Source organism: Chanodichthys erythropterus, chromosome 2 (genome assembly GCF_024489055.1).
Source record: "Chanodichthys erythropterus isolate Z2021 chromosome 2, ASM2448905v1, whole genome shotgun sequence".
In the NCBI taxonomy this organism is placed as follows: domain Eukaryota; kingdom Metazoa; phylum Chordata; class Actinopteri; order Cypriniformes; family Xenocyprididae; genus Chanodichthys; species Chanodichthys erythropterus.
The window spans coordinates 37,279,848-37,299,213 of record NC_090222.1 but is presented as its reverse complement, the minus strand read 5'-3'; the positions used below and the strand labels follow the sequence as shown (position 1 = coordinate 37,299,213).

Here is a 19,366-nt window from a genome sequence, read left to right as displayed (position 1 = left end):
ACAGTTGTTTAAATTTAAACTAGCTTAAATAATGTCCTGCTGTCCAAATCAGGACTGATCAGAGAAATACTGCATACTAGCTTTTAAATCAGTACTCAAACTTTTAACAAATGTTTGAAAAAATAGTAAACAATACAGTCACATGACAGTGTTGCATGTTTAATTCATCGCCGACATACACTGCAACTTTGCATTTTTAACAGACTTAAGTATATTGTTATATATAGGTTTTTCTATGCACAGCATGAGTTTTCTGCAAGAATTCAATGCAAAATACCTGAATTTATTTTCAACATTGACACGACTAATGTGATGAGAGAACATAGCGTACTAGTTTATCACTGCATAATGCATTCTTGTTCACATACCATATTAAAAACAGAAGTATTCAGTATATAATTTATCTCTGCCATTGTTTGAAAACAAAGGCATACTTTCAAAAACCTAAAACAGTTTTGATAAGAGGACAGGGTCCAACTGAAGTCTGAAGACATAGTGGGACAATCAAAACACTGAATACTTCTACATACACGTTTCTGTAACAAAATCCTTTAGAAGGAAAAGAACCACAACGCTAGTTTGCATCCAAGTTTATTTTTGAAATTCCCTACTCCCTCTATACAAGAAAAAATGACTTTCCACAAAGGCAGCAGTGAACTCTCAGTGATAGTAATATTTATGATTAGGGCAGGAAAAAAAAAGAAAAAAAAAGAAAAATCAAATCACAGTGTAATCTTCCTTTTTCTTTAAATACTCCTGCTGTCATCTTTGGCTGGGGTTTGGCGGACAGTTTACCGTCAGGCCAAAGTCACGGGAAGTTACAGTTCAAGCCAATGGAGCTGCAGGCTTCAACTTTACAAAAGCCAATGCAGGAATGTTGCGTTATACTCGGATAACGGAAATAAAAAAACAAAAACAAAATAAGAACAAGCCGTCCACGTTTGCAACGCAGACCAAAAAACGACTGCCGGGGATGCGACAGCACTCTTTAAATTTCATAAAATTGTATAGACAAAAAATAAATCTACAAAAATGGAACTAGAATATTACACAACAATTAAACGAGTTTTGTTCAACTACACAAAACCGAAATTCTTGGTCTTGATGGCTAGTAAAAGTTTCTGTTTGAGAATCTGTTTGGAAGAGTAAAGTGGCACGTAAAGGCGAGAGATGCAGGTGTTGGCGGTGGGCAGGTGCTGGTCGTCTGGCGGGCGGATGGTGATGGAGGGCATGGGCTGGAAACCTTCTTCACTGGCCGGCAGAGACGGGCTGGACGTCCAGAAATATACCTGCGGGTGTCACGCACCAATGTGTTACTATCTGGCACACATTTATGTGAATTAATAACAGGGGGGTGTAACGATATTCAAACCGAATCGAAAAACCATGATACACTACACACGGTACGTATCACGATACTCATTGTGTATCTAACACGACCGATCATCTGTTCTTCTTTAATGCTAGTTACAGAATAAACATGAATGAACATCTGAAGGTATGTTGAAAGATACAGTACAACTTACTGAAACGCATCTCATCTCGTGTAATTGCTCAATAAGTGCTTTAACTGCGGAAAGACGTCAATACAACAGATTGTAAACACTGTTACGTAACATTTACCTCAGGCAGTCCACAGCTTGTTAGTTCGGAGAAATAAACACTCGCTAAAATATATGCTCTATATTAGCTTACATATTCATTATATTTTACTTAACTTGTTAGTGATGTTTTGATTATTTAATGCATGTTTAAATAAATCGGTCATGAAAATGGAAGCCACTGTGTAAATTATTATATTTCAACAACGATTTGGAGTAAAAACAATTTTATAATTAGATTTAGAAGTGAATGCAAAAACTGCCTTATGTGCAGTTTACAAGTTTGCATACAACTTGTTATTTGAGTGTTGATTACTACAGTGCTTCCCACAGGTTTGAAATGTACTTGCGGTGGTAGCTGGGCGAAAAATCCTCCTCTTACCCACGGCACAAAAAAATTTATTTATTGAAATTAATTTTAATTACATAGGATATTACATTTAATTACATAATTTACAATGCATAATAATGCATAATATTAGTATGCAAAATTACAGCATTTAAATGGTCCTATGTTCTCTTTGCAGTCATATAGTGTCTCTCTCAGTGAATGGGACACAGATTTTACTAGTAAAATTTATAAAATGAATAATGTGTCAAATAATGTTCTTACATCTTTTCTTCCTGTGGGAGACACTACAATAATTTACTATGAATTAAATGGAAATCAAATTAAATACAATTTATAGTGTAACCAAAATACCAATAATGTCCAAAAGAAAAAGAAAAAAACTTAGCGTGACTTTTAATTATAAACAAGCCCGAAATACACCGGGACTCTTATTTTGAAGGATCAGCCTGCAACAGTACAGACATTTCAGATTCTTACAATCGTCTAAAACATTTTATATAAAGGCCATGAAGTAGACTTTGTAATAATTCATCAACTTGAGTTCATTAGCAATCGCTTGGCATAAATCTGCACTTTTCAGTGATTGATAATCACTTTGATGCAGTCTGAAGTGCTGTTGCGTGAGCCTGTAGAACAGGCAACAGCGCCACCTTGCGACTTTGCAAAATGCAGCGCCTGTGGGAATGTCAGCGGGAGTAAACAGTTCTGACGCACACATAATGAGCAGGTACGAAATGACAAGTTTATTGACCGCGGATGGTTTCATTATATTGGGAAGATATAAAAGTATAAGAGGATAAAAATAATAAAAGCAAAAATGTGTCTCCAAATACTTGGGCGGCCGTTATTATATGTGGGCGGCCCACCCGAATAAAGTCTATGTGTGGGAAGCACTGTACTATATCTAAAAATAAAAAGCAACTGAATTTAGGCTAATAGTTTGGGCTCTGAGCCTTTAATATTATAGTAATGTGCAAGTAAGGGCTCCCTATGTAGTTTACAGAATTAGCAGAGATCTTTTTTTTTATCCTTACGAAACTTTTACTTATTGAATTCATTTAAAGACAGTAGTTTACTGAACAAATTGTCTCCGTTTAATATAAAAAAAGCAATTTTGTTAAGTTTCAAAACTTCAAAACCGAGGTACGAACCGAACCGTCAGATGTGTGTATCGTTACACCCCTAATTAATATGGAGTAAAGAAATGCAGAAACGTCCTACCAGGTCCTGCCGCTCCGTCATACTCATCTTCTCAACGATAGACCAAAACCAGCGTTTGAACTGCAGCAGCTTCTCCGCATTCTCACCTGGAGGTTCAAACAAAACAACACCATTGAAGAACAACAACATACAAACCAATTATTCAAGTGCCTGTAATGAAGGAATCAGTCGATCTAATTTATTTCATGTCATATAAGCAGAAAATATTTTCATGGCAAATTAAGTATAGTCAATCATAACACTACATACAAAATTATACACAATTAAACCAAAATTTCTTATAACAATTATATAAGAACCTTTAGTTTGATATTTGATGGAAAATCTAAAAATGTTCTTTTACAAAATGTCCATTAACTGCAAAGATCCCCAGATTATTGTTCAACATTCACAGCAAACTGAGCATCATTAGAAAGACTCCAGCTTCGATATTTGACCATCTTAATTTATGTCAGGAGTGCAAATAATCATCTGTAATTTGATGTTTTGAATAGAATAACACGCATTCATATTCAGTCACATCAGCTCTGGGTTATGTAGCTTCACTGAACAGCGTTCATGAGGGCTTTTAGTTCAAAAGTGCTCATATCTGGAAGTATTGATATATTTACACGTTTACTTTAACTTTCTTTTTAGAGAGAATCATAATTTCTATTAATTTTCCACTGATTTACACAATCTGATGAGCATTAGCAGCTTCCAGCGCTGATCCAGCAATGATTAAGATAGTAAATGATGTGTGATTTTCTTACGATTTGACTCATTTTCATAACAATAAAGGATAACATGAAAAATTATAAGCAAGTGCAGCAATTCTTTTAAAAGGCTATAAATAACATATTTCAACAACATATGACCAAAACCCACATTAAATCCCAACTGGAAGCTTTTGCATACACTCTTTGGTGGTTTAAAGTGAGTTTTGAGTAAAAAGCCTAGTATTAATCGAATAAATTGTCGTGGCTCTAATGCACCTACTGCAAAGGTGCAGTTTATTTCATGATGCATTTTGTCAAAAGTCGTCACTAATATAATAAAAAACAGGATGTTCCACTAAAATATGCTTCATAGTCAATAGCTGTTTGCATCCAAAGTTACAAATTAACTTGCAAAAAACTAATATCTCATAAAACATTTACGAATAAAGCATCAATCCCATCCCATGTGTTTAGGAAAAAAAAAACACTGGACACTTTTTTTCCCTAAAAAAATAAAATAAATGACTCGCACATCAGAGCACATGGATCAAACGCAATAAACAGTCATGTTATCTTGCATTCAGAGAATGTCGCCTGATGTTTGGGAAAACAAATAAAATGGTTTGCATTTCATTATATGTAACATTGTTCTACATTACAGAGAAATATTAAACCTCAATACTACTAAATTTATATTTCAAAGGTTAAGCGCTCAAACGCACACTGGCAAAAGCAACGATTATGAATGTGTCGGAAAAAACAAAGGAGACTGTCTGTACATTTGAATAATTTAATAAACTAGTGTTTGAGTCAGTGTCGGCTGCAAAGATGAAGTTGACGACACTGGCTCGTCATCTCTGGACGTGCCTATAGAGAAAAATGAACGTTGAGTTAAACACGTCGTGCAGTAAGCGCGGTACTAATTTAGCTTCCACACTCCACATGAACACTTGGATCTGTACCTAATACTAGCGCTCATTTATCTAGGGCCACTTCACATGGCTGCTCTTTCTACTACTTGCACGTTTCAAATGATAAGCCACGTTTGAGGTAGGCTTGCAGCGGTAGCCGCTGTTAGAGGTTACACATTGTTCGGCCTTACACCGATTACACTCCTCACTGTGACATCCCAAGTTCGAGGTCAATGAATGATAATCGAACATTTGGATTTTCTGCTCGACATATTTACCACATTGACTTCACCCCTTTCTGTGGAGTTTTATTAAAATTTGGTCGACTATTAGGGGGCAGCCCTAGAAAATGGTTTCTCAAATCAAAGTTCTTCAGGCTCCAACAGGCTCCATTCACACTGTCGGTCCAAATCCAAATATTTGTGTATTCGATTGGAATCTGATCTTAATTATTGACTGTCCAGATTCATCGAATCCAATTAGAAAGATTTCCAGAAATGCAATTTGATTTCTTTCGTTTTCCAGAATATCTGCATTGGTTTCTATGGCAATGATGTTGCATTAATAGGTATACGCCAAAAACAACAGCAATGCAAGGTTTGCAATGCAGATGTTTTGTCTTATTTACATCATAATATGCAGCTGCCACGCTGGACTACTGTCATTTGAGGCAGCAGTAGAAAGTTAGGAGGCTGGTATGCGTGGCTCGTATTCCAGTCTCCGCCAGCCTTAAAATTTCATGTCTCCAATGTATTGTCATTTTCTGCTCAACTGACATATGCTGAAAGTCACTGCAGAAACAAGGTTGTGTTGTTGCAATGTTTCCTATAAATTGTAACAGGGTTCATACAGATACTGTTAAAAAAAAAAAAAAAATAAATAATAATAATAATAATAATAATAATTCCAAGAATTAAGGACTTTTAAGCACTACTTTTTTGGTTTATAAGCACTATAATCAGATCTCATTATCAAGCAATATCTTTTTTATCTTTCAAAGTCTAAAATAGGTAAATAGATAAATATAAATAAACTAATAAAACAAAATTATACAATTAAAGTGCAGCACATGCAAACCATGCAATGACTCTGGTAAGTTTAACCATTGAAAGGATACTATGACAAATATATTGCTTTCCTTATTCAAACGGGCTTTTTCTTCATGAATATAAGATTGACCAATGTAACGCTCAAAGCCATGCGAAATGGCTCTATATCTACATCAGACATAATTGTTATATAAAAAAAAAAATTGTTTTTCAATAATGCAAGCATTTTTAATGTACCTTTTCATAAATATGGCCGTTTTCAAGGGTTTTCCAGTCAAATTCAAACACTTCAAGCACTTTAAGCACCTTGTACAAACCCTGTTTACATTTTACATAGCGTAAGAAAGTGACAAACCACACAAAATCCGATTAGAGCGGGTCAGACTGAAACAGATTTCCAGAAACCACATATGTAGCTCAAAACGGATTAGTAAAAATCACATTTCACGTGATTTCCCATTCACGCTTGCTAAATATGACCGGATTCCAATCGGAAATGCACAAAAATCAGACTTGGGCTGACAGTCTGAGTGAGCCTAATAATGTACCTGATTCATCATTGAAAGAGGTGAAACTAATGAGCATCTGGACGTTGACTTCTCCACAGCCGTTGACCAGCAGTCTGAAGTCCTCTGCCGTCAGGTCCTCCAGAGCATTCTTTGGAAGCACATCCAGTAGGCCCTTCCGCATGGCCTGCAAAACAACATCTTCACTTACATCTGCACATGGCTTTAGAATCTCAGCAAGAGCACAGATCTTTCAATAATTGCTCCTAAAGCTTTCCTAAAGCATGCAATGCTGAGGTCAACAGCAAGTTGCCAAATGCATAAATGCGTGTATGCAAAAAAAAGCAAGCTCCAAAACACGGTCAAGAATAAGCGTAATATGGACCAGATAGTCAAAGTCCTAAAAAGTAGGGTAGGTGACTCAAAAGTCAAGTGCACTCACATGCAAAGGCTGTTCTGCCACCACCAGCATCCTGTGCTCTGCGTATCTCCTCACATACTCGTACACGTTCAGAGGAGTCACAGGCATGTTGACCCCACCGGCCAGGAGCTCCACCTGCAGATCCAACAGAAAACATTCAGACATGTGCCAACACTAAACCCTAATGCATACACAAAGGGGAAATGTAGCCATTACCTGTCCAGCTCCTTCCTCCTTGCAGAGGTCAATAGCGAAGGCGAGGTCCATTGCCGCAAACACAGCCTCTGCCTCCTCAGTTTGAGAGTGTCGAATCAGCTGCCGCAAGCTCTCATACATCACCGGGTCAAAGAAAGCAAAGTCATGCCAGTTCACCTGTAGCACAAGAGAACACAAGCCTCAGTAGGGCCCTATGATTTCTGCCATGCACAAAAAGCAGACAGAATAGCGAAATCCAGTCATAAAAGGTCACAAAATTTGAAAAAATTTGTATGTGATGCAGTAGAATGTACTTCTAAAAGTGATAGTTTTAATAATTTCATTATAATTAAGAAACTTCAATTTTTCTCTTACACTTTCTCTTAAACTTGTACAGCTCTTTGTTTGCCAAAAAATAAAATTAAATCAAATGAAAAATGTTTTTAACAGATTTATACAATTGTTAATGTTTTATGCATTTATTTGATTTCCAACATTTTTTTAAATTTGTATTAATAATCCAGGGGGAAAAAAAGACAACCCAGAATTAATGCAAAAAAAATTAAACATTTCATAAGCCCATTAAAACTGCAAAGTTAAAACAACGAACATGAAATTTGGGGGGGTTGGATAATAATTATATTATTAAAATTAAGAAATCTCAATTTTTTTATTCTGACATGTTTTCATATTAACAGTAAACTTGTGCAGCACTTTGTATGCCAAAACTAAAAATTTTCATTTTACTTCATTCTTTTAATAGATTAATTCAATTGTTAATGTTTTATGCATTTATTTGATTTCCAACATTTTTGAAAAAAAATGTATTAAATCAAATTCTGGGTTGTCTTTTTCCCTCCCTGGATTTATGCAAAAATAAAACATTTCATAGGCCTCATAATTGAAAAAATGTTGATAAGTTATTCAATTGTTAATTTATGAATTCAATTAATTAGACATGCTTTTTTAAGAATAAAACATAATTAAAACTGAAAAGTTAAAATGATAAACATGGAATTTAGGAAAAAAAATCAAAAACTATTTGGGGGGAAAATTCAAAGTGATTATCATTTTTGCTAAACAACTTTTAATAGTCTTTTAAATTAATAAGTTTAATGATTTAAATTAATTAATGCTTTCTGACTACTAAAATTTAAATTTGACCATTAAAAGGAATACAGAAAAATTCAAATGGAATTATGGGGAAAATAAAACCGATTTCAGAGGGCTGTAATTCACTGACATCCTGCAGTGATCCGAGATTAAACCTTTCACTATTACAGAAGTTATTAGCATGTAGATATTCACCTTCCTGCCGAGCAACACCTTGATGACGTGTCTGTTGAGTGTGATGGGGCAAAGTTCATTCTGTAACAGACACAACCCAAGTATCCTGGAGGCAGAAGAAAAGAATCAGGATTATTTGTAGGAACTGGTGGTTCTCACACAGATGTTCAAGCGAACGTGCGTCTCCTACCTGCCGATGTTACGGAAGCAGTTGAGCCTGGCCTCAGTGTTCTTGCCTGGACGGGGCGAGTAGAAGCCCCTCTTTCCGGGTTGGTAAAAGAGAGGTGCATTATCATCCCCGTCATCAGGGTCGTCCAGCTCCATGTCAACCACGCTGCGGGTGGAACCGTGCCTCTTTCGGTTCTCCTGCTGGTGGAATATAGAAATTACAATTAAAAACAGACATCACAGGTCACAAAACAATTAATGTTTTGTGAAAGATTTTTAATCTCAGTGAGTCTATCCTGGTTAAATAAAGGTTAAATTAAAATAATAAAAAAATAAATAAATCACAGGTATAACATCAAGAACTTTCTTAATCTCCAAAGAACTACATAGATCAACTCATGATGACTCAAAATGATACGAGTTGTACACGGAACCTAAGCTGATGCAAAGAACAAGAAAAGAGCCTTTAGAGTTGGACACAACATACTTGTGCTTTTTCAGGAGTGTCGAGAAGGCCGAGGTCCAGTATACTGTCGGCACCATTTTCCCTGTGCAAGAGAGAGAAGCTCATAAAATACACCACTATCAGAAAATATGTAAGTCACCACAAAATCAAATAACATTGAATTTGTTATAAAAATTAATATATTTTATGTAAGCAATTGTTACAATTTAAGTAGTTAATAATATAGTAGTAAAATTATTAATTATGTTAAATACGTATATATTAATTAAAATACCATAATTACATTAAACATTATAAAGTATGTAAATATTTTACATAATTTTAATACGATAATCACAAATAACTCCATAATTATAATAAAAAAATTACACACATATTGAATTTTTTTGATGTAAGCAATTATTACAGTGTAATATTTTATTATTTCAATAACTGTTAATGTATATAATTAAATACTATAATTACATAATATAAATTATATAAAATATGTACTTATTTACTTTATAATATTTAAATACTACAATCCCAAACTACTCCATAATTATAATAAAAAAATTACACACATATTGCATTTTTTTGATGCAAGCAATTATTGCGGTGTAATATTTTATTATTATTTTAATAACTGTTAATGTATATAATTAAATACTATAATTACATAATATAAATTATATAAAATATGTACTTATTTACTTTATAATATTTAAATACTATAATCCCAAACTCCTCCATAATTATAATGAAAAAAAAAAAATAAATAAAATAAAAAAAATCACACACACATATTGCATTTTTTTGATGTAAGCAATTATTGCGGTGTAATATTTTATTATTATTTTAATAACTGTTAATGTATATAATTAAATACTATAATTACATAATATAAATTATATAAAATATGTACTTGTTTACTTTATAGTATTTAAATACTATAATCTCAAATAACTCCATAATTATAATAAAAAAATAAATTACACACATTGAATATATTTGTTATAAAAAATAATTTGATTTAAGCGATTATTACAATGTAATATTTAATTATATCATTTTATTTAATAAATGTTAAATATGTATATAATAATTAAATGCTATAATATTTACATACTATAAAGTAAATAATTTAGTACATATTTATGTCACACACACACGTTCTTGACAGGAGTCATGAGATTATTCACCTTCCGTGAGTTATGAGGAGCTCCATGGCCTCTTCCACACGAGCTCTGAGTGAGTCTTCACTGGCCAGGAGCAGCAGCAGCTGAGCGGGAGAGAGCTCCAACAACATCCCTGTGATTTTACTGGCAAATGCCTGTAGAGAAAACCACAAAAAAGCACATCACACACTAAATCATCTTTTCAAAAGCCACATTTGCTGACTGTTGTACTGGTTTGTACCGGCTGCATTGCGTGCACTCGTGGGTACAGTCTCTCTCCTAGAGCCTGTCTGTGAGCCGGCAGCGGCTCCGGTTCATCACTGGGGTTTCCTTCTGACGCGGGTCTGAACGGCCGTGTGTCAATTGACAGCTGTCTCCTTGAGTCCCTGCAAAAAAATAAATAAATAAAATGTTAAAAAAAATAACAAATGTTTAAAATTATCTTTCATTTTAAATAATTAAATTAATTTCAAATAATGGTCTTTTTTAAAGATGAACCTATCACGATTTTTCATGGCCGATTCTAATTTTTCAATAGTTGATTTTTTCTTCTTCTTTAAGCAAAATTGTTTTGTTGTTTATTTGCTCTATTACAGGCCAAACTGGACTTGAACAAAAAAATATCTGTAGCCATTTGAAATGAGAGGCAACCACTGCATTTTAATCACAATCCAAACAAAGATGCTACACAATTAAACTTTGTGCAATTATGCTACATAAAACCTACCTGCACAAAACAAACAACAGATGGACTGAATGAAAATGCAAATTCACTCTCTGACAGTAGGTGGCGCTTATTGAACAGCAGTTATTTTGTTTCCTTGGTTACCTCTGTACAAAGCAGTGCTACAATTATAAATGCTATTTTAATTATTAGCATTATACGGAGGTAACAACAAAAAAAGAGAAACATCCATATAAACCCTCACCCCAAATACAATATTTATTTTCTTTCAATATTTCAAGCAGTGCAAACAGTGAGCTTGCAGTGTCTGGTAGATTATTTGCTCTCCTGGCACATCGGTGCTTAAATTATTTGATTATTTAAAATAAAAGACCATCTTCCATGATATATTCATGTATTTTCTGGCAAAATAAATGCATCATGAAAGATTTATGCACTTTGGGTGATAAAAGGCACTTTAAAAATGGCATTAATTATTTTAAATAAAAGATAACATAATAGTACTAATGGTACGTTTTATTTCTAAAGAATACCCATAATATTAAATGATATTGGTTACACTTAGTTTTCTAGAAAAATGAATGTATCATGAAAGATTATCTTTTATTTAATAATTCAATGGTTCAAATTATTTTATAAAACATCCCCATTGAATGAAAGCACATCATGAATATCAAGCTAGATAATATTTTTTTTAAATAATGAATTTTTTGGGGGTTTTTTTTAATCCCCGTAAAATTAATGATATTATTTAAGCTTATTCGACCAGAAAATACATCATTAATATTTGATATATATGGCTCAGCAGAGAGGTTCAGGTAAAGTCACCTGTCACGGTCTCGTCTGGATGCAGCTCTCAGTCCTCCGCTCCTCCTCTCACGCTCACGGTCTCGGTTCCTCAGACGCTGCATAAGATCTGCAAACACACACAGAAAACCTGAGCATCATCTTCTCAAAAACATCAGCAAACGTTCACCGCATTTGCACAGCAGACGTAACATTTGCCCTTGAAAAAAAATCGGATAAAAACAATAAGGGAAAAACGTATTGAGGGTTAAATAAGCAACCCAGACTGCCTTCAATAAAAATGTTAAAAAGGGGTAATAAATCAATTAAATCAAATAAAAACAAAAATTAATAATGAAAAATAAATCACCATCCTATAAAATGGCCTGTCAAGGAAAAGAAAAAGAAAAAGAAGGAAACGGATACATACTGCTAGCCTGCATTCCCTTGCTGACGCTCTGTACACAGTCCAGATTGGGCAGCTTGTCATTGGACAGGAAAGCCTGTGCTATAGCCGTGTAAAAGCTCCGTGCCACTCCGCTGCCCTCTCCTGGCTCATCCTTGAAAGTCACTTTCACTCGATGCACAGCCATGGGCGTAGTGGTGCAGCGACGGCCGAAGTGGGCATTGAGCTGCCGCATGGTCTGCTGGATGAGCTGCTCTCGGTCACGGTCCACCTCCAGGGCTAGATCACGTGACTGCAGGTTCCTCAGCTTTTCCATCTCACGCCGAAACTTGGACTCCTTCACCTCAAATCCACCCAGTTCTGTCAGGATCTGCAAGGTTCAGAGCAAAGTAGATGTTTACAGAACATGTGACAGAACTTTTCTAATGGATTATTTTGATAATTGATTAATCTATCAATTAATTTATCAATTAATAAAATTAAAATTAAATAATTTTAAATCAATTTTAAAAAATATTAACAGATTGAAACCGAAACCAAAAACAACAACTGACTGCTTGTGTTACTGCTTAATGTGGTTGCAAAAGTTAAAATGACCAACTTAAAAAGGATAATAAAAAAAAGATCTGAACATAGTAATTATATTACATTTCTATGCTACTCCAATAAGAGTCCCTTTACTGTTACTACTACCATAAAAATACGATTACTTATAAAAACAAAAAAAATAAAAATAAAAATCTGCTAAAAATTTGCTGTACTTACAGATCCCGGTTCTGCTCCCACATCCTCCATGAAGACTCGGCCAAACAGCTCCAGAGAAAGCCGCCAGCGGCCCAGCAGCATGTCATGAGAGATCACCATCCCCATAAAACTACAGTGTGGACTGGAGAAAACAAACAAGAAACATCATTATCACAACATCGCAGCCCTTAATGAATCTATAAATGTTACTTTTCTTACATAAATGTGGGAAGGGGCGGGCCATCGCTCTCTGTCAAACCAATCTCTGCAAGGAGGCTGCTCTTTAACTGGGCTGCCAGATCATGGGGTGAAGGGCCTGGTTTAGATGCATCCATGTCCTGCTCCGCAGTCGGCTGCTCCTCGCCACCCCTCTGCCGAGACTCCATACTCATCACGTTCTTCATGTTTGCCGAATACGACATCTTTGTGGGTAGAATCTGGGATGAGAATTACCCATAATACAATATTGTAAAAATATTGCTTTATTGCTCATTGTTGAGACCTGTTCAGAGAACCATTTTTGTCCGCACTGGGGAATTATTTAACATCAGTTTATGTTTACATTGGGGCTTTTTTTCCATCTAATCTAATTACATGATGTGCCAGTAAATCAAATCGCAAATTAACTGCACATCAGATTTGGCTTAGAAATTACCCAAAAAAGTTAAATAAAAGTCATTTTTGTGTTAAATGAAAAAAAGCATCAAATAGACATTACAAAAAGTAGCTTTGGAAAGTATTATTTTGTTTAATTCAACAGAATTTATTACACAAACTTTTAGGCTTCAACTGCCCTTTTTTTCCCAGAAGCTGCATCTGAATTGGTATTTTAGATATATTTATAGACAAAGTTTGGTTACAACCATTCTTCAAAATATCTTTAATGTTCCACAAAAGGTTTGCATGAGTGTGAGTAAACGTAAATATAAATAAATTCATTTTTTGAGGGAAACTTTTTTTAATGAAATGGTACTCTCAATAAGAAACTTAAACTGCCAGTAGGTGGCGGTAAACATCTAAATGAATAAGTTGAGTCATACATTCATTCGATTTGTTCAAACAGCTGATTCATTCAGAAATAATGTAAATGCTCTCTTTATGAAAGGGTCATTGAATCATTGGTTCACCCGATTGATTTGCTCAAAATGCAGATTCATTCAGAAACTAAACACTGCTGTGTGTTGCTCAGAGATTCACAAAAGTTCTGCTCTGGCTTTAATATTTGCATTTGCAAAATTGAGCAAAAACTTTATTTATTACAGTTGTATAAAATCAATATCACATTTGCACTTGTGCTATTCAGGACAAAAACAGCACTTGTGTGATATTGCTCAACTAGATCATATGATATAAATATGAGACAAAAACCTCACAGGTGTTTTTTTTTTTGCCCTGATATCTTAAATTTTAGGGGCACTTATAGGCTCCATCACGCAGTGAGTTGTTGCCCTGCATCATGTTTATGGTGATCAACTATGTGAAATGTAAAATGACCTACGTAGGTCTGTGGTGGGTGAATTAAATCATTTCAACATCTTATTTTTCTATCTAATTCTATGTAATTAAATCTAACTAATTAAATTAAAAATATAAATAAAAAATGAATACAAATAAATAATTGTATTTATTTAAAATAAATGTCTGAAACAAAAATAAAAAAGTAAATAAAGTAAATAAACATTAAACTAAAACCAAATAAAGAAAACCTAAATCTAAAACAAAACCATAAAAACATGCAAATTATCACTTATGGGAATTATTTGTCTGACAGAGTTTAAAAACTCACAAAAATGTTAAATTTACAGAAAAAATAAAATAAAAATTAATACTGAAAAAAACTCACCAATTTTCAGTATTATGAGAAACCATGTCGCCATATTTACCTGCAAGCAATTCATGTCCACAGTCAGATCCGTGAGGCCCTTACTGGCCATGTACGAGGACGAATAGAGACCCTGACTTGGCCGTCCAAACAAGTCCTCCTTTCTGGCATTGGGCTGTGAGATGAAGAGGAAAAACAGCAGTGTTAAATTCAACCACCCACACTGACATCACAAACCTCCTCTAATAGCAGAAGTGACAACGCAGGTACAGGGCATCACTGACCTGCAGGAGATGCGGCTGGTCAGCCAGAGGAATGGCCTCAGCGAGAGGTACTTCAAAAGGATTGGGAGGGATGCATCCCAGGAAGGTCATGGAGTCAGAGCGGCGGAAAAACGGATGGTGCTGTCCTGTCTCAGCAGGTACCGGCTCCTCATCCTTATCCTGCAGGGTGGAGCCTGTGCAGTCAAGAGTAACAAAGCGGTTTGATTTGACAGCAGGAAACCAGCTCATGCTGCTATGCATCACCATGTGAACCTGTGTGTTTAGCTTCAGCTTGTGTGTTACATGCACAGTGTTTTGAACTCACTCTGATTGGTGTCCTCGTCATTCTCGTGCTCAGAGTCCTCATTGTCCAGGCCGAGTTCAAGCAGTTCACGATTCCTGAAATAGGATGAAAAAAGTATTTAGAAATCTCACAACAGCAGCTCACATTTGGGTTGGGAAATATCTCAAATACGAACGTCTTTGCTGGAAACATAAAATTAATCAACATCAAGAAGTGGGTGTGGTTATAGCAGTGATAAATCCTCAACTTTTTCAAAAGGCTTTGATTGTGCAAACTTTCAGGATGTTAATTAAAGCACCAATGCTAACATACGTTTAAAAAAAATACATAAAATTATGTAAATTGTTAGCTTTTCAGATAAACGAGTCACTAGTCAAATTGCAACCCATAGTTAACCCTTTTAAACCAGTTCAAAGCAAAATAAATAATTAGATATAGATCTCAGTATTATGGTTAACTAAAACTTAATCTTGATTGAAATTAAGCTGAAATAAAATAAAAATTGGATGAAAAACTAAAACTTATTTCAATTTTATTTTCAATCAAGTTTAATTAGTACTAAAATTACTAAAACTCAAATAATAAATTAAAAGTAAAGAAATTACAAAAACAAAATTGAAATAAAAATAAAAATGGAAAATCTAAAAAAAAAAAAAAAAAGTTAATTCAAAATATTAATAAATACTATAATAGTACATAAATTGTACTAAAATATTACTGTCAAACAACAGATTTCTTTAAGCTATGATTGTCCATATTAAATGTAACTACTAAAATGAAGAGATGGGTAGTTTACCTCTTCCTGTCAATCTGAGTGGTGTCGAGTGTCGTCTGCAGATTCATGGCTTTAATCCAGTAAATGAGCGCCTGGAAGACATAGGCCACGTGTTTGAGCGAACACACGTCCAGCACAGGCAGAACGTCTGAATGCTCGTCATTATGGGAACGCATCAGAGACAGGGCGTAGTTCAGGAAGTCTCCTCGTGCTGACATCATCCCCTGACGAGCAGTCAAAAGTGTTGCGGCGCGCCTGAAACACAAAGTATGAAATTATTCGATGACAATAGAATGAAGCATAGGCTTGTATTTAGGCTTCAAAATTCATAAAAGCTGTGTTCATTTGTGAAGATGAACATGATGAAGAAAACATGTATAAATAGATAACCACAGAAAATAGAAGGGTTAACTTTCACTTCATGGCGAATTGAAACTGGGCAAGGGTCTTACCTTCGACCTTCAAGTGTACGGAGACTGGCCTCCTCTCGTGCAGTCATGCGCTCCCTACGGCCTGTGTGCTGTGAAGCATGCAGCGGGTGGCTGGGGTGACCAGGATCCCCGGCTGATGACAGAGCTGAGCCGTACCGCAGCTGCGCTTCAGTGGAATCCATGATGGACACCATCCAGTTCCAGGTGGGGATCAATTTATCCTCAACAAAGTTCTGAAAAACGATGTGATTTTGTTATAGATTTCCTTTATGCAGCCCAAGTTTGCTTGGGTAAAGATCGAATGCCTCACCTGCAGATTGACAGCGTCCTGATAGGTGAGTTTGACGGCAGCAGGGTACTGCGAGTAGACCAGATGGTTGTATTTGGGTATGAGGCTCATGAGGTCAGAAATCTGCCGGATGACGATGCTGTAAGCTCGAGCCAGGCTGCTGGCGGACGTCAGGTAGCTGCTTGAGTTACTGGCCTCCAGGGCTGCGGCGGCAGCTGCTGCGCTGGTGCTGATGGCGCTGCTCCGTCGCAGGTTTGAAGGGTCGATGTAGATGAGGCCCGTGGAGCTCGCTGGAAGATACATTAGTATTATTTCCAGTAACATAGAATAACTTTCCATATTTGTATCTGGAATACAAGTTGCTTTTTACTCATCTGAATATGCTGTGACATTTTCCAAAGCGACTCATATAATGCAATTAACAATTGCTATGAATTCAAATATGTGTGCTTTGTGCATGTTTTCTGTGCCTGACGTTAATTGAAAATGTATTCAAGAGTGACTAATAATGCAAACGAAAACCTGAAGGTGCTGAGAGTTTGAGATCAATTAAAAATAAATGAAAATAAAATGAAATATTACCAAAAGAAAGATAAAAAAAAAAAAAAATTAGATTTACACCATGATACATAAAAAAAATACACTGATTCAGACAAGAAATCACAATTTTTGGGTATACAAGACACTTTTTACAGAAAATATTATATTGTAATGGCCTGCAACATCTTGTCATCCATGACAATGAGTAACAAATTATTAAAAAAATAAAAAATACAACCATTAGAAAAAAGCAGAAAAAAATGGCTTTGGACAACAAATGTACCTCACCCTCATGATAACCAATGCATGTTAACTAAATCTTTTTTGGACAGGTGGTGGGAGTTACTAACCAGCAGGTGTGGATGAGCTGGATGGGGCGCCGCCAGCAGTGCGCTGGCTGGGTGTAGTGCGTACAGCCCACTGCATGGACCGCGGTGCCTGGGCCGCACTGTTGGCATGTGCTGAGCCCGTTGTTCTCTCCAGAGGCTCATCCAACAGGAAAGTCTCCTGATCCACATCGTCACTCTGACTGCTGCTGCTGTCCGAATCACTGGAGTCATTCGACTGGGAGTCGTCCTCGGAGAAGAAAGCAGGAACGCTGCTAGCACCTTCAGGAAAAAGACAATGTACATTGTTCCTTAAAAAAAATAAATAAATGCTAATGAGAGTGTGCTATACCACTAACTAGTTGGTCTGTAATTTCTGCCTGAAGTAGATGTAGTTGACGCAAGGGCGTCTGATGTGATAGAAAAAGAAAAATACACTTGTCGGCTCACTAAAAGTAATTCTACAGGTGCCACATGGACAAATTTAAAACAAAATGCATTTACAGCTTTTGTCGGAAGCCATTATAGCCTACTGCACACTCAGTAGGTCATGTGGAAGGTTAGTTGAGAGCAAAACAAAAAGAGACCATTCTGTGGCATAATTGTGGCAATTTTGACAGTCAAATTGAAGCACCTGCTTCAGATCCAGCGGTGGCAGCAGTCACAACGCTTCTGCGGCCACTTGCATTGTCCTGGTTGCTATGGTTACTCTCACTGTCGCTCTCAGTCTCAGCAGCAGCCAACAAATCCAGCTCCATGTCACTGCCTGCAAGAAAAAGATTGTGTGACTTCAGCCTCGTTTACAAAAGAAATTGTTGGCTTCTCAACAAAAAGACAACAAGCAGCACCAGTGTTTCTAACACATGGTTTGTTGTAATATAAAAAGAGCAGCAGCGGCAAGATGGGCAAAAATATTATCCCAATGTTTTTCCATATTCAATATCAGTTTCTGAATTGCTTCACTCTGACTGGTGTGTCATGACATTTTGAGGTCAGTAATTCCCTGATTATAGCCATTGGCAATGGCAACACTGTATAATGACGTTTATCCAGGAATTTGTAGCTAGCCAATTAAATCTCAACTCAATATTTTGTCTCTTATTTTATTTACTTATGTGGCAACTAGCCATATGATAAGTGGAACTTTGTACACCCATCAGTCCAAATAGTTGTCATTGCAAAACAAACCTTACACAATCACAATAATAATTTTATACTATTGGGAAAGGAAAAGCACTCCACGTCTGTTGACCTCAAAAATGAATGTAAACAATACTTGTTTGTTTACAAGCAAACTCCATAGCATAAGCCATCTTTTAATTTAGGGCCCCATGACAACTTGAAATAGTTTTTTTTTTTTTTTTTTTTTTTTGAGATTGTGTACATTTTATTTTTTCTGGATTCAGCTTATGATAAACGGTAGCTTTTATAAATTAAAACATCTGTGATTCGAGCGATCTTGTATTTACCATCTTCATCATGCTCATCATGCTGTCCTTCGGCCTCTGCGTTCTCCTCCCCCTGCTCCTCCTGGTCATCATGGTGATCCTCTTCACCTGCAACTCCTTCCACCACCTCTACCTGAACAGGTGAACAGCCAGGTAGCATTTAGAGAATGAGCTTAAAGTCACCATGGAATCAAAACAGACAATTCTTATTTTTTAAATGGAATACTGCAGTATTTATTATAAAGGATTTATCCGTGCACATTTTCTCTTTTTAAATTCATATGCCTCAATCTTTAATCAAAATAACTCCCTCTTCCAGCAAAATCTCTTCCCTGATGACGTGTTTACTGGCACAAGGGCGGCACAACCGGTCACCGACTCCACCAATAGCAAACCACAACCATCCAATCAGTTCCAAAATCAAGCTCCATTTGTTCTTGTTTCATTTGGATGTGTGTCACAATAGGGAAAAATAGATGATTGCAACATCCTTTTCATGCCGACTTTATGGTAAA

At 35.8% G+C, this 19,366-nt stretch overlaps 1 protein-coding gene across 4 annotated transcripts in view; it reads right to left on the bottom strand.

Annotated features, from left to right (window-relative positions):
• Positions 1-148: 148 nt before the first annotated feature.
• The window catches only part of ubr5 (ubiquitin protein ligase E3 component n-recognin 5), a 51,913-nt gene continuing 32,695 nt past the window's right edge, over positions 149-19,366 (bottom strand). For 3 of the 4 annotated variants that reach the window (XM_067411545.1, XM_067411554.1, XM_067411569.1), the window contains exons 36-58: positions 18,873-18,984; positions 18,038-18,169; positions 17,428-17,685; positions 16,559-16,827; positions 16,270-16,481; positions 15,839-16,072; positions 15,064-15,137; positions 14,760-14,932; positions 14,537-14,650; positions 12,873-13,090; positions 12,675-12,795; positions 11,934-12,279; positions 11,546-11,633; positions 10,274-10,418; positions 10,057-10,187; positions 8,897-8,957; positions 8,432-8,610; positions 8,263-8,347; positions 6,976-7,131; positions 6,781-6,894; positions 6,381-6,525; positions 3,175-3,260; positions 149-1,289 (exon numbers count right to left, since the gene is read on the bottom strand). In XM_067411545.1, the coding sequence (XP_067267646.1) occupies positions 1,077-1,289; positions 3,175-3,260; positions 6,381-6,525; positions 6,781-6,894; positions 6,976-7,131; positions 8,263-8,347; positions 8,432-8,610; positions 8,897-8,957; positions 10,057-10,187; positions 10,274-10,418; positions 11,546-11,633; positions 11,934-12,279; positions 12,675-12,795; positions 12,873-13,090; positions 14,537-14,650; positions 14,760-14,932; positions 15,064-15,137; positions 15,839-16,072; positions 16,270-16,481; positions 16,559-16,827; positions 17,428-17,685; positions 18,038-18,169; positions 18,873-18,984 (3,666 nt within the window). In that variant the 3' untranslated portion in view covers positions 149-1,076. The remainder of the gene's footprint in view (positions 1,290-3,174; positions 3,261-6,380; positions 6,526-6,780; positions 6,895-6,975; positions 7,132-8,262; positions 8,348-8,431; positions 8,611-8,896; positions 8,958-10,056; positions 10,188-10,273; positions 10,419-11,545; positions 11,634-11,933; positions 12,280-12,674; positions 12,796-12,872; positions 13,091-14,536; positions 14,651-14,759; positions 14,933-15,063; positions 15,138-15,838; positions 16,073-16,269; positions 16,482-16,558; positions 16,828-17,427; positions 17,686-18,037; positions 18,170-18,872; positions 18,985-19,366) is intronic. The other variant, XM_067411562.1, reaches the window with a different exon arrangement.